The 15,167-nt window shown below is 34.0% G+C and overlaps 2 protein-coding genes across 20 annotated transcripts in view; both read left to right on the top strand.

Moving 5' to 3' along the window:
- TBL12 (trichome birefringence-like protein (DUF828)) overlaps window positions 1–5,037 on the top strand; it is a 37,319-nt gene extending 32,282 nt beyond the window's left edge. For 11 of the 19 annotated variants that reach the window (XM_088851942.1, XM_020671637.2, XM_088851937.1 and 8 more), the window contains 2 exons: window positions 3,437–3,686; window positions 3,899–5,037. In XM_088851942.1, coding sequence (XP_088708068.1) covers window positions 3,437–3,686; window positions 3,899–4,195 — 547 coding nt within the window. In that variant the 3' untranslated portion in view covers window positions 4,196–5,037. The remainder of the gene's footprint in view (window positions 1–3,436; window positions 3,687–3,898) is intronic. The other 8 variants (XM_088851949.1, XM_088851945.1, XM_088851947.1 and 5 more) reach the window with 1 other exon arrangement.
- An 8,409-nt stretch (window positions 5,038–13,446) lies between these two features.
- LOC18441389 (dehydration-responsive element-binding protein 1B) lies at window positions 13,447–14,962 on the top strand. The gene has a single exon (XM_011627675.3). The coding sequence runs from the start codon at window positions 13,747–13,749 to the stop codon at window positions 14,746–14,748; it is 1,002 nt and encodes a 333-aa protein (XP_011625977.2). The 5' UTR covers window positions 13,447–13,746; the 3' UTR covers window positions 14,749–14,962.
- The last annotated feature ends 205 nt before the right edge of the window (window positions 14,963–15,167 follow it).

The raw sequence follows: 15,167 nt of genomic DNA, 5'->3' as shown, positions 1-15,167 counted from the left end.
TTTCTTGCAGATTATTTTGATTATTGCAAGACATTTTTAACATAATTTATTTAGGATTTCTCGGTTTTGCTAGGTAATCAAGAATGTATTATAAGCTCAAAGTTTGCAGGATCATATAATTCGTTTGTATTCTTCCTCTTCTCTTAATTTTTTTGTTTCTCCCTTATTTTTCTTACTTTTTTCTTCTTGTTTTTATTTCTTCTTCTATTGCGACCCTCCAACAGCAAATAGACCTCATTCAAAAAATCCATAATCATCATCATCATCAGAGCCTAGAAATTGTTGTGGAGACGCTTGGAATTAATTTAATGTGATTTTACATCCCTCTTTTTCTCCTGACTGCATGTTTGCTTTAAATTTGATTGGATTCGATTTTATTTAGCTGATTTTGTTTAAGGACAGATGTCAACCAATTTCAGATTTGGATCTCATCTCTCAGGCATTAAACTAATTTTCTTGAGGCATTAAAACTAAATTTCTGAAGTGCATTATTTCACACGTGTTTGTTTATTTAGTTTTTTGCATGATTATTTGTTGAAATTGTAGTAGTTAAACTTATTTGAATTTAAGGAGTTATTTAAACATATTAGAGTGTTGTAATCAAAGATAAGTGGCAGATCTTAGGTGACATTTCTTGCACGTGGACAAATGTACCCCTTCTTTTAAGCTTCTTCAATATATAGTCTACTATTTTTCTTTAGCTTTTTTATTTCGATGTGGTTCATGATTGATGTGCATTCTGATCAATCATGTGAGGTACCTCTCAAATCATTTGCATCCCTTGAAGTTTGTTTGGGTAGTTAAACATGATTGAGCTCAAAGGGGATGATTTGTTTTGTCATGGATGAAGTAGCAAGCCAAACAATGTGTGAATTGAAGTTCAGATTTCAGGGGGGAGTGAACAGTTTAGTCTTCAAAGGACTTGATTACGGGGATCTTGAAAGGAGAATAGGGGAAGATGAGGTTGAATGTGGTGTTTCAAAACATGGTTCAGGCAGTGGACTTGGCACCTGCCCGAGCTGAGTGACTCAGGCACGTTGGCTTGGATTTGCACCAGTCACGTCCGCGTTAGAGAAAAGAGGCAAAAACATGACAAAAAAGTGTGAAATTTTTTTAGAATTAAAAAATTTCAGGAGAGAAAAAATCTCACAAAATATACAAAACCATAAAAGTTATATAAAACATGGAATAGGAATAAATCAATTTTATTTGCCAAAAAAAATAAAAAATCTTAAAAGTTATGAAATTTCAGAAAAATGGAAAATAAAAATGGAAAAATCATAAAAACATAATCCATTATATTGATTTAGTAAAAAAAAATCAATTTTTATGAATTTGTATTGAAATAAATGAAACATACCTAAACTTTCGAGGCCAATTCCCCGATCTTTGATTTGGAAGCAAATCGATGCCTCCAATCCTTGTGAAAGCTTCCTCAGTCCGCTCAAATCAAACCCTCCTACCAATTTTCGGTTTCAAGTCCGGATCGAGGAGATCGAAGCACTTGAAAAATTTGGATGAAAAGTAAATCCGAATTTTAAAATATCTTTAATCATAATTTTCTACTGTTTTTTGCGAACATCAAGCCTATTATTGGATCAGGAAGGAACACATAAATAAGGGTTGGGACCAAATGTCATCAAAGACTGAGCATCAATTGCAAAGAAATCACAATTTTTTAAAATCCGGCAAAAGCATGGCTGAACTTTGTTTATTATCTCAAAAATATGTCAAATATTGTTTTTAAAATCAACTGTAAGGCTTACAATAGATAAAGACAAAATCTCACTAAGGAATGAATATGGGCTCAAATTGCTACTGTTTACGGCTCCAAAAACAAAGGGATTCTTTAGGGGGGGTAACTTCTGTTCTATACAGTAGAAACCACAATAGACATTCTACTATAAATACAACCATAACTCCCAGACTATAGAGAGTTTCATCATGATCCCGAAATCAAAATTAATCTAAACTCATTTATCTAATATTTCAAAGTGGTTTCATCTCTTTCTAGTAAATTTGGGTCAGTCAAAAGCTTCACACAGAAACATAGTCAAATTCCTGGATTTTCAATTCACAGATTTGGCATGCTTGAACAAATGGTTAATAGCTTTTAAATTAAATGAGATATTAACAAGGGGTCTTTTCCATGTGGAAATACATTCAACATCCTACTGACCCACCAAGATTCATGGTCTAATGCAAGGTTTAAGGTACCCTAACAATCACTCAAACATGGACCACAATTCTGGGAATCAGAATACCCTTTAACAGAATTTTATTAAGCATGCACCCACACACACACACACACTGGAATTTCACATTGAATTAAGCAAATAAACATGCAGTAATATAAGCATGAAACCGTGGAAAACGAAATCTACTTACTTTGCTCCAATCGAAATCCCCAAGTGGATTGGGTTCAGGCTTCAAAGGTTTAAGGCTTATGGGGTTAATGGGCTTAGTGGGGTTTAATGACTAAGGGAGAAGAAGAAGAACGAGGGGGAAAGAGGAGCACGTGAGGGAGTGAAGGGGTGAGAAGAGAGTGAAACGTAATTTATGAGTAGATGGGGGGTATATATAAGCATGGGGAGCATGGTGGCATGTGGGTAGGGGTCATGTAACTTTTGTATGTATAATATCTAACCATGTAGTTATGTCATATGTATTAATATGAGTATGCATGTCATGGCATGTGTTATGCATTCATGTAGTCAGTTCATATGTTAATATCATGTAATCATATATTTGTCATGCTATCATGTTGTCATGGGGTTATGTATGGGATCATTCATACATACATCTATTATACATGGGGAACACAATGATGGAGGTGGAAGCGTACATATGCTACATGGTACTCAAGTGATTATACATGAGGAGAGAGAAGGCATGCATGAGCATGCATAAAAAGAGATAGTATATGAGAGGAGAGAGTGCATTGGGGTGAGTTTTTTTTTTTTTGTGGGGATTTGTGTACATAAGAGTGCATGTACGCATGGGGATACTTGCATGGCGCATTGGGATGCATGCAGAAAAATATTCGAGATACGGATCATGACTTTCTGACGGTAGCTCAGATCTGAGTGATTTTTGTACCGTCGGAAAGCTCGCGATCCCTACAATAACATTGTACCACTCAAAACACCAGACAGAGGCTATTCAGCAAATCGAAAAAGAACTCTGAGGTAAGCATTAGTAGGAAACGATTCACGACGTAAACAGGATCAACAACTGGAAAAGTCCTGGACCTTACAATTCTCATTAGTGGCAAAGCATGGAATCTTTTGTGTTAATGCCCAAAGTTTTGTCTCATTTTCTTGAAGGTCCATTTTGTTTGCTTGTGTTATTTATTTCTTTTACTATATGATCTTCCATTTTATTCTATCAAATTTGAGGGATAAACCACTATCGTTGTTCATTCTTTTTATTGCAGGTGGGGGATCGACAAATTTCCAAAGGAGACACCCCTTGTTTTCTACAAAAATGGAAAGGCAATAAATCCTCCACTTGGAATTCTAGATGGACTCAAGGTTGTCCTCAACAATATGATCTCTTACATTGACAGAGAAGTCCCTAAAGAAAAGCTTAAGTTCTGGCGTACGCAGTCACCAAGGCATTTTCATGGTGGTGATTGGAATGAAAATGGCACTTGCTTATTTGAAAATCCCCTCAACAATAACCAGGTATGCGATATATATATATATATAAGGAGAGAGAGAGAGAGAGAGAGAGAGAGAGAGAGAGAGAGAGAGAGAGAGAGACTTTGGCTTTTACTGAAAATGGTGTTTCCAGGTATGCCGCAATATGTGTGTGTGTGTCAAAAAGAGAGAGAGACTTAAGCTTTTACTGAAAATGGTGTTTTAATACCTTGATCTTGTATAAAACCCATTGACAGCTCGATATATGGTTTGACCCAAGGAAAAGAGGAGTAAACAAGGAAGCCAGACTAATGAACTCCATCGTTAAACATGCATTACTTGGCTCAAGCATCCATTTGCTTGATTTGGCCCATTTAAGTGAATTCAGAGCTGATGCTCACCCAGCTATTTGGCTGGGAAAAAAGGATGCAGTTGCAGTCTGGGGCCAGGATTGCATGCATTGGTGCCTGCCTGGTGTGCCCGACACTTGGGTTGACATTTTGTCAACTCTAATTCATGAGAGATTGGTCAAGAAAACTGGGCCTGCAATTTAGGAGCTCTTATGGTAATCCTTGTCATGCGGGCTATGGGGGAATTGTGAGAGATTGGAATTATGATGTAATTTTTGCTTATGCTGACCTATGTGGGATCAATACTCTGCCAATTTTGCAGAATTCTCTGTTCTTCTTCATGGTTTGAAGATCTTTAAAGAGAGCAATGTTGGGGATCTTTGCTATGTGGAGGGAGATTCATTGACTGTAATCAAATGGTTCAATAAAGAGCAATCTGTGCCGTGGCATTTGAGATCAATCTGGTTTAAAATTCTAGATTTGGTGGGATCTTTGATAGTCTCTTTTCATCATCTCTATAAAGAGGCGAACGATATAGCAGATTCCCTTGTTAAGAGGGGTGCGGCTTTATCGTCAATTGCTGTCTCTGAAAATGTAATTTTTGGCTGTAACTTTCTTTCATTAATTAAGTTTTGGATATTGTATAAAAAAAAAAAAATATGGCTGCAATATAGAGGATGATAGAGAATGATTCTAACCCATCCAAATGTGGGAATGTAAATCTTCCTAGAAACCTTGTGAAAGACCGTCTATAGACGATTTGTATTTAGATTCTGAAACTGCGGCGTATTGAAGAGCAGTGAAGCTATTGTAACTACAGCATATTGAAGAGGAGTGAAGCTACTTGGAGTGATTGAGCATACTGTCTATTTGCTCCCATAGATAAAACCTGGGCCAAAAGTACTTTTAGGAAATTGGATGGCTGTATTTATTCCATTGACCAAGCTCAAACTTTAATAGAAATTTTCTCGAACTTTGTGACACATTCAAACTATCAGATTTCATATCGGATAGTTAAAAATAATTGTGACCATTTTGTGTTAAAAGTAAATGATCTTATTGTATATTTTTTCATAATTTAGTGAGAAAATTACATACATATCAGTTATAGTTTTTGTTATTACGGTTCTTTCGAATAGTTTTCGTTATTATCATCGTATTCGTTTTTTTCATGTCAAAATAATTTTTTTTAAAAAAGATGACTTTATCCTTTTTCAATTGTTGAACAATCAAATTCAAAGTATTTTTGGTTGTTCAACAATCGAAAATGTTCCAATTTCAGTTCTTGAAGAAACAAAAATTTAAAATTTTTGGTTCTACAAGAATAGAAAAATGTTTTATCTCTTGTGACGTATTTTCTCTACCTCTCTAAAGTCATAGTTATCCAATAAAATCAAAAGGGAACCATTAGTTTGAGCCCCTAAATTTAGAAAAAATTGTAGGGATTGAGGTTGGAAGATTGTGAAAAATCTTGTGGTGTATTCTCTCTCTACTTCTTTGAAGCCCTGGTTATGCGATAAAATCAAGGGAAAACAACTAGTTTGAGCCCCTAAGAGAAATCAGGGATTAATAACTTACTTAAAAAAAAAAGGCGCTCGATGAAGGGGAGAGAGAGAGTTTAAAAAAAAAATCATTTTTATCCATGTAATTTTGAGAGAGAGATAGAGAGATGATATACAAACCCACAAGAGAAAAAAAAAATTTTGGTTATTGAAAAACTAAAAATTTTAAATTTCTCGGTTATTCAAAAACCGAAATGGGCTCGTTTTCACAACTAGAAATATTTTGAAACCGAAATAGAATCGTTTTCACAACTAAAAATATTTTGAATTCATAAAAAAGGTAAAGTCGTTTCTGTTTTTAATTTTTGTTTTGAAATAAAAAAAACGAACACGATGGTAATAACAGAAACTATTCGGTAGAGCCGTAATAACGGAAACTATAATAGATATGTATGTAAATTTTTCTAATTTATTTATTTGTAAAAATAACGTCACAAGATGAAGCAAGGACTTGGCTATTTGGGGAGTGAAAGATGTGGACTTGGCTATTTGGGGAGTGAAAGATGTAACTGATGATGAACTCAAATTTTAATTTTATTTTCTTAAAATAATCATATAGTGATTCTCTGGTGTATATCGGAGAAAACAACTCCTCACAAGTAGCTTTTTTGTGCGTGAGAGTTAATTTGCAATATGTGCTAGTACGTAATTTTATTAATGATTTATTTGATTGACATATGGAAAGTTTTGCGTGTAAGCAGATGCATGAGTCTGTCTTATTTTTCAATAGGATTAATATTTGAAATGGGTGAGGTTTGTATAAGTTTTACTCCATAATCAATCAAAATAAGGTGCACTTCTGAAAGATATTTCAGTGTTGGAGATCTATGTGATGGTTTGAAAATCTATTTTTATCTCTAATCATGAAATTTAAAGCTTCGAAAATAATATAGATTGAGCCAAATTTATTGGTACTCAAAAATCTTAAAAATGGATATTTCAGATAATATGGTACAAGATTATTTTTAGGACTAGAAATCTTTTTGTTTTTCAAATCCATATATCTCAAGGTTGAGATGAGCAAATGGAAGTTTTTCGGTATCAAAACGTACTTTTCCAGTGAGTTTTTGAGGTGCGCCGCACCTCTATATTATAACACCTTATAAAAATTTTCCTTGAAAATATCTTCAACCACCATAATGCATTATTCCTTAGATTCATGAATTCGCAACTCTATACTTGAGTGCATATAGACCAAGGATCAAAATGGTTGATCCAAATAAAATAAATTCTAAATAATTTATTTTTAGGGTTAAAAATTAGTTGTTTTGGTTGAAAATATAACTATGAAATTAGGATAACAAGTTTATTTCTAAGATAAGGGGACACATTACAATAAATGTACCTGCGTCAAACGGATCAAAACCCTATTCTTTTGAATATGGGTGCGGTTTGTATAAGGTTGAGGCTCTAAACAATTAATGTATGGCGTACCTTTAAAAAGCATTGGAAGATAATGTTTAAGTAGTCAAAATCTTTGTGATGGCTTTAAATTTTATTTTCATATCTAATATAATATTTAAAGCTTTAAAAATAGTGTAGGTCAAGTTGATATTTGAAAATATTAAAAATTGGCAGCCCAAATAATGTATTACAACATGCATTATTTCCCAAAATTGGAATCTATTTTTTCACATCTAAACATCTTGAGGTTGAGATGATTGATTTGAGGTTTTTTTAACATCAAAACAACCTCTTCTAGTAATTTTTGATGTACACCTTAATTTGATTGTGCAGTGAAGCTCTTAGATAGTCTCATCCCAGCCCAGGGACTTAGGATTGGGCGTATTATATTTTGACTCATGCTGCCTCTATCAAAAAATTGGAGGAAAAAAAAGGTAAAAAACAAGGTCTAGGCATTATGGGAAAAAGTAAAGCCTCTCTTTAAAACTTACTAAAAATTGTAGATCTGGGGTCAGGAAATCTTCAAATCGATCATTTCGATCTTGACCATTATGGTTATACAAAAACTTAGAACTTCAAGGCTTAAACATAGTGTATCTTATATCACATTACCAACACCATCTATTTTCAAGCATGATCAACAATATCTATGTCATTAGAACTTCAAGGCTTAAACATAGTGTATATTATATCACATTATCTATACCATCTATTTTCAAGCATTTATAGATCTGCAATATCTGTCATATTTTGAGCTTTCAAAACTTAGTTAGTCGTGGAAATTGATTTTAGAGCCATCAAATCTCCAATTCCCAAAGTATTTCCTTTATTTGTCATTGATAACTAAGATGATTTCTCTTAATAGAAATCTTCAATTCTAAATTAGTATAATATTAATAGTGATCATATGTGGTTTGTATAGAGCCTAGGCTCTAAACAATCAAATTAGAGCCTACCTTCAAATAATGTCGAGAAATGTGCTTTTAATATGGGAAATTTTTGTGATAGCCTTAAAATATATTTTTCTATTTATTTATAAAGTTTGAAGCTTAAAAAATAGTCTAGATCGACAGATCTATGAAAACTTGAAAATCTTGAAAATTGACGGTGCAAAAATACTTTATAAAATGTACTATTTCCAAAACTTGAAATCCATTTTTCCCCCATGTCCATGCATCTTGAAATCGAGATGATCAATATGAAGATATTTGGGCATTAAAACAACTTCTTCTGGTGAAATTTTTGAGGTATTATCAAATTTGATTGTTTAGAGCCTTGGTTCTATATAAACTTTTCCCTATAAATATTGCTAACAATAATAATTATAATATTGCAATGAATATTATAATAATTTACAAAATAATTAGAATCATAATTAAATATTTTGGATGTTGACACTTAAATAAGTAGTTCAGTGATTATATATTACAGTAACGAAACTATGATCATAATTTTTAAGGGGCAATGATTCATGCAACAGTTGTATAGTAATATGATGCAACAACCATAAAAAATCATTTTATGGCCATTTGTTTGATCCAAAATTTGAAATATGCACTCTTTTCATTCTAATGAACAATAAAAAATAAAAAAAATGAAAACACAAACTAGAAAGTATTTTTTTAGCCCAATTAACATAGGCTGTTTATTTTGGTGAGATTCTTATATCTAGGCCTTAGAAGGATTTTTTTCATTTCCAATTTTTTTAGATAGCTTTATTATCATTAGATGAATAATTTTTTTTAAAAAAAATATGATTTTAAGTTTATAAAGGCTAAGATCCTTAAATTCACAAAATAAATGTTCTAAATTTGTTTTTGGAGGGGTCTCATTTTGACCATATTTAGGGTTCAAATTAAACTTTTTTTTTTGAGGGGATTGATTATTGAGATGAAGAGAGTGTGTGTGTAAAATTTGAGGTCATAGAAATATCATAAACATGGTTTTCTAGAAGTGTCGTTGCATTATACTTGGATACAACCGTTGCATTGGATCATAGCTCAATTTTCTAATACAATAGTTATTTTTATATATATGGAAAAAGTTAACATAAAGCCGAGGCTCTAAACAATCAAATTGGAGCCTACCACAAAAATTTCACTGATAGCCTGTTTGGGTACATGGCTTTTAAGGCATGAAATTCCTAATATCTTGGATAATGCCAAAATCTACTGTTTTAATTGCTTAATGACTAGGACGCTTAAAATCATGAAAATCAAAATCATGAAAATAAGATCTACTTTTCCATGATTTCATTTCCACACCAAAACTTGTTTTTTTGAATTTTTAAGGCCCATGGGTTTTACTCATTGGCTCCCTCGACCCAAAACATAGGGAGCATTTGGTAGGTATGAAAATGTTAGAGAGAGAAAGTACCTAAATTTTTTAAAGAGAAACCATCTCAAAATTTTTAGAGAGAAAACTATAGCAATTTTTTACTTGTAGAGAGAGAAAGTATGTTAAAATTTTAGAGAAAGAAAGTATGTTAAAATTTTAGAGAGAGAAAGTTATGTTAAAATTTTAGAGAGAGAAAGTATGTTAAAAATTTAGAGAGAGAAAGTGCCACATTTTTTTGAGAGATGAACTATCTCAAAATTTTGGAGAAAAACTATGTCAAATTTTAAGTTTTTAGAGAGAAACTATCATATTTTAGATAGAGATACTATCTCAAATTTTAACTTTTAGAGAGCGGAAGTATGTTAAAATTTTAGAGAGAAAATATGGTAAAAATTTAGAGAGAGAAAGTACCAAATTTTTTTAGAGAGAAACAATATCAAAATTTTAGAGAGAGAAACTATATCAAATTTAAATTTTAGAGAAAAACTATCATATTTTAGAGAGTACATGAAAATTTGTAGATAGAGAACTATCTCAATTTTTTAGAGAGAGAAATTATTTCAAATTTTTTAGAGAGAAACAATTTAATATTATAGTTTTTAGAGATAGAAACAATATCACATTTTAGAGAAAGTACCTATAGAGTTTTAGAGATAGAAACTATCTCAAAATTTTTTAGAGCGAGAAACTATATCAAATCTTAAGTTTTAGAGAGAGAAAGTATTCTTAAAATTGTAGAGAGAGAGAGAGAGAGAGAGAGTATTCTTAAACGTTTGGAGAGAAACTATTATAAATTTTAGAAAGAGAAACTGCCAAGAAAAATTTAGATAGAGGAATATCATGTTTTTTAGAGAGAGAAACTATCTTGAATTTAGAGTTTTAAGGGCCGTTTGTATACCTGAAAATATATCTTGAATTTAATAATAACTTGTACCATTTTACAGTCATGACACTATTTCCTGCTTATTTTACGTGCCTTTGGCACTTATATGCAATCATATGTTTTTAACATGACATTGGTTTCAACATAATAAGTAATTGAAACAATATGATTGGAATAACATGATTTTATTATGATAAGCTTTATTTTTATTTATTTTTTATAGAAGTCTTTCAAATGTCTCTCTATATAATTTCATATAAACAATAAATTTATGATACTAAATTCAAAATCGGTAGGGCACGAGTTAAAAAATAAGAAGAAGTTTGATTAGTAAACTAGAAGGTTTGGTAATTGCAGTATAAAATTTTGAAATATTGGGGGAGACTAAATATGTATGTTATTTCAATTGAGATTTTAGTAATATCTTATGATGATTATGTTGTGTGAAATTTTTTATTATGATTGTGTTGTGTAATTTATCATTGATTATTTATTTGTATTTTTATTATTTTTATTTTTATATGACACTGATGTCTTCAGATAAGGGGACAAGCTTAAAAAGAGAGGGATCACATTATGTTGTGTGAAATTTTTTATTAAGATTGTGTTGTGTAATTTATTATATATTTTTATTTTTATTATTTTTGTTTTATATGAGCTGATACCTTTAGATAAGGGGACGAGCTTTAAAAAAAGAATCACCTAGTTATTATGAAGAGAGAGGGTCGAAGATTTTTTTATTCAGAAATAGGGTAGGCAAAAACGTACGCGAAAAGATAGCTCAAAATTACCTGTCACTCTCTCGTAATAGATTTTTCACCTATCACCGCCCCGTAATGGATTTCTTGATTTTTGGAGAAATCTCGCATAATCTCTCTTTCCATTTACTTACGACCGTAATGGATTTCTTAATTTTTGGAGAAATCTCGCGTAATCTCTCTTTCTATTTACATACGATTAAGTACAGCCAAACAGTGGAAATGTTATATTTCCTTGTAACCTATTATCACATAATAGATTTTCAGGTACCTAAAGGACCTTTAAAGAGAAACTATATCGAATTTTGAATTTTAGAAAGAGAAAATATGCTACAATAAATATTTTTTACGGCTTGAAATCTTAAATCTTTTTTCACCATCACATGATTAAGACTGAGATGATCGATTTGAAGGTTTGCCATAATTTTGATAAGGCTGCAGCCATACCAAAATATTTTCCACAATTTAATAGAGAGAGAGATTTGCGCTCTTAAGGGGCTAGAGAGAGAGGTGCTCATAAAATGGGGAGAGAGAGAGTAAGAGGGAGATGCTCACAAAATTGGGTTCCAATTTCCAAAGGAAGCTAGACCACTCCTGCTTTTAGGTCTGGCGAGGGACTGAATGAAAGTTGAGTTTCCATGAAAATAATTTCTAATATTCGAAATTGCCGAAATATACCTGGTAGCAAAGCACATACACCTTTTTAAAGTATTATTTTCTCACTACAAAGTGAGTCCATCTCTAACCCACCACTTTTTCCACTTCTCACAAATCTTATTTGCTCAACAAATTATTGTCCTTGTCACTCTTTTAGAGAGAGAGACGAAGAGAGAGATATGAACAGTTCATACTTAAGAGAGAGTGTGATACGATTTTATTTTATTGCATATTTGGTTAAAATGTAATAGGAGAATTTTTGATGGGGGTGTCTCATATAATTGAAAGGGTAAAAGATATTATTTTATATTTTTTTTTTAATTGGTTTTCGTATACGCCTGAAGGACGGGATACTTTTCGGACCGATATTTTTATCAATTTGAAATTTGTCTTCTTAGAAGTTGGATTGCATCTCTAGAAGCTTGCTTCAAACTTAATTTTGATGGAAACTCATTCGGAAATCCGGGGCTTGTACGTGTTGGTGGGCCTCTTCGCAATAATTTTGGATCGATTCTTTTTTCTTGTTCGGGTCCTTGTGGGTCTACAATAGCCAATGATGTTGAATTGGCTGCTCTCCTTCAAGACCTTCAAATAGTGACGTGGTTTTAATAATGGAAATTTTTGTGATAGCCTTAAAACTTCTTTTTCAAAAAAATAAAAAATTAGTTTTTGAATCTTTTCAAAATTTTTGCAGGCCTTTACAACCATACCATTCTTTCAAGAAAAAAGTTTATATAAGGTTGCAACTTTAAAATGTAGAATTACATATGCACCTCAAAAATCCATTGTAAAAAGTTGTTTTAATGTTAAAACCCCTCTAATTGATGATCTCGATATGGAGATGTATAAATATAGAAAAGAAAAAAAAGATTTTGACTATAAAAAATAATGCATCTTGCAACAGATTATCTAGACTGTCCATTTTCAAGAGTTGCATACGTTAATAGATCTACTTGATTCTAACAATTTTTGGAGTTAAAATTTTATAAATAGATAAAAAATTAGATTTTAAGATAATCTTAAGAATTTTTTAAACCAAAATTATATATTATGATAAGATTTGAAGGTGCGTCTTGATTGGATCGTTTAAGGTTGCAACCTTATAGAAACCACACCCTTCTTTCAAATTCAGTCGAGTCTGGTTCATCGAGCCAAACCGGGAGGGGTGGGTACCCGCTTCAAGCCACCGGCTGGGCTTTTTATGCACAGTTGAATACCGACCACTCACTTTTGAAGCCTAAGTAGTGAGTCCGACATGTTTTTGTAGTAATGCACTGAAGTCGACTGGTGGAGCCTTAAAAAAATCACTACAATTCATCCTTCCTTTTTATTCCATCCATATATTTTTCGCTTTTTTGAAAAAGTTGATAAATGGGTGGATCGACGGTCTGGATCAAGACTAAAAAAATATTAAAAAAATAAAAAATTCACGCAGCAAAAAACCCTCGTTATTGAAACATAGAGAATCAGAGCCGTTCCTGTACGGAGCGGACATCTTTTAAATAATAATCGGTCCAAAGGTTGTCTCCCTTCTCTCTCCGCCTTTTTGTCTTATCTTTTTTCTTCCCACTTGAAGTACGGACGCACCGAAAGGCACGTGTTATCCTTCGCACACGAATGACACACGAAATGCTCTAAAAATCATTCCTTCTTCTTTACTTGGTCTCGGTCTTTCAACCGTTTCACTACCAACTAAGCACACGATTGCGACACGCTTCACCCACTTGAGAAAACATTCACCTAAATCGCAGAACACGTGCGAAAATCATCAGGCCTCATTTCTTTTGTGTGTAATGTGCGTGGATGCCCTTGGCCCTTTATAAACCATCTTCACCCCTCTCTCTAACCTCAAACATCTTTCTCTCTCTAACCTCAAATCTCTCTTCTCAACTTAGAGAATGGAAGGCCATTTATACCCACTCCATCTTCAACCCCCTTTCCCTACTCTCTCTCATCTCAAAAAACTCTTCCTCTCTCTCTCTAAACTCACTCTCAAAAGCTTTCTCTCCCTAAAATCACTCTCCCTCTAAACTAAAAAAACTGCGACCCCCCCCTCCCTGAACCACCTTCACTCTCCCTCTCTCTCTAAACTCGAAGGAATGCAACAAGTCCATCGCCTTCAAACCTCACCTCGAAATTTCACCAATATTGCCGATGGATGCCCTCAATGCCACGTCGGCCCGTTTTCCAACCTCCTCTTCCTCCTCTCACGTGAGTCTTGATGCCCTGCAGGGACCCAATCATTTCAACTGTCTACCCGAAAAAGACCCATTATTTTCGAACGCTGCCCTCCCTTCGCACGTGCGTTGGGGCCACCAGAATTCCCTCTTTTCGGATGAAACCCACATGTCCTCCCAAAATTTATCCCGAAAAGAACCATCGTCCCCAAACTGTGCACTCTGTTCACACGTGTCCAACCCAGATCATGCCCCCACTGCCACGTCATTCGATAAACCCCAGTTCCCTCTCTCTGACCCCAACGCAAAAACTGCGCCCTCGAAGAACCGCATAATATCCATGGACGCCCCTGCTGCCATGTCGGAGGGTTTTTACACGTGTTCCCCATCGTCATCGTCCTCATCGTCGACCACGTGGCCAAGTTCTAGCCACGTGCCTAAGCGGAAAGCCGGCCGCAAGAAGTTCAAGGAGACACGTCATCCCGTTTTCCGGGGAGTACGGCAAAGGAAGGGAGGAAAATGGGTTTGCGAAATTAGGGAGCCCCACAAAAAGACACGAATATGGCTCGGAACCTACACGTGTCCTGAGATGGCAGCGCGAGCGCATGACGTGGCAGTCATCGCCCTGAGGGGCAAGGACGCGGCCCTCAACTTTGCTGACTCAGCATGGAGGTTACCGGTTGCCCGTACGTCGTCACGGGAAGATATAAGGGAGGCCGCCAAAACGGCCGTTAAACACCTGACGGCACCGATCCCGGCTAGTTCTCCGGTGAATGACAGCTGCGACCCGGCCTGTCAATGCCGTGAAGTGACGTCATCAAGAGAGGCGTTATATTTAGATGAGGAGGCGTTATTTGACATGCCGGGTTTGATAACGGATCTTGCCGAGGGGTTGTTAATAACGCCACCTTCTTTTAAAGGGGGGTTTAGCTGGGATGACCTGGACACCCACGTGGATTTCGAGCTTTGGAAGTGGTAATTAAGGTTTTCGATGAAGGACACGTGGAGCTATCATTAAATGACACGAGTCATATCATTTTGTTTGACATAAAATGAATTCCGTGCGTTCACCATTAACCGGGGACTACGCTTTGTAAACACTTTTCTTTTCCATTTTTTTTTTTCCTTTTCATTTCTCATATTTCCTTTGTTTCATTGATTCAATTAAATTTTAGGTTCTGATTTTAGAGGCATACTTTGAGTTAATTGAGTTTAGGGTTGATCTAGAAAAATGATTTACATAAAAATAGTTATTTTTTTCATTTTTTCCTTGAATTAAGGGGCATATAAGAATAGTTATTTTTTTCTTCCTTTTCCTTGAAATATGACAACATGTTAGACATTGTATGATTGTAAATATTGTGAAGATGACTAGGTTTTCATTGATTTATTTGAATT

The sequence above is a fragment of the Amborella trichopoda genome, chromosome 11 (assembly GCF_054954075.1).
Source record: "Amborella trichopoda isolate Santa Cruz 75 chromosome 11, AtrichopodaSantaCruz75HAP2 v2.0, whole genome shotgun sequence".
Lineage (NCBI taxonomy): Eukaryota > Viridiplantae > Streptophyta > Magnoliopsida > Amborellales > Amborellaceae > Amborella > Amborella trichopoda.
This window is presented reverse-complemented; position numbering and strand designations above follow the sequence as displayed.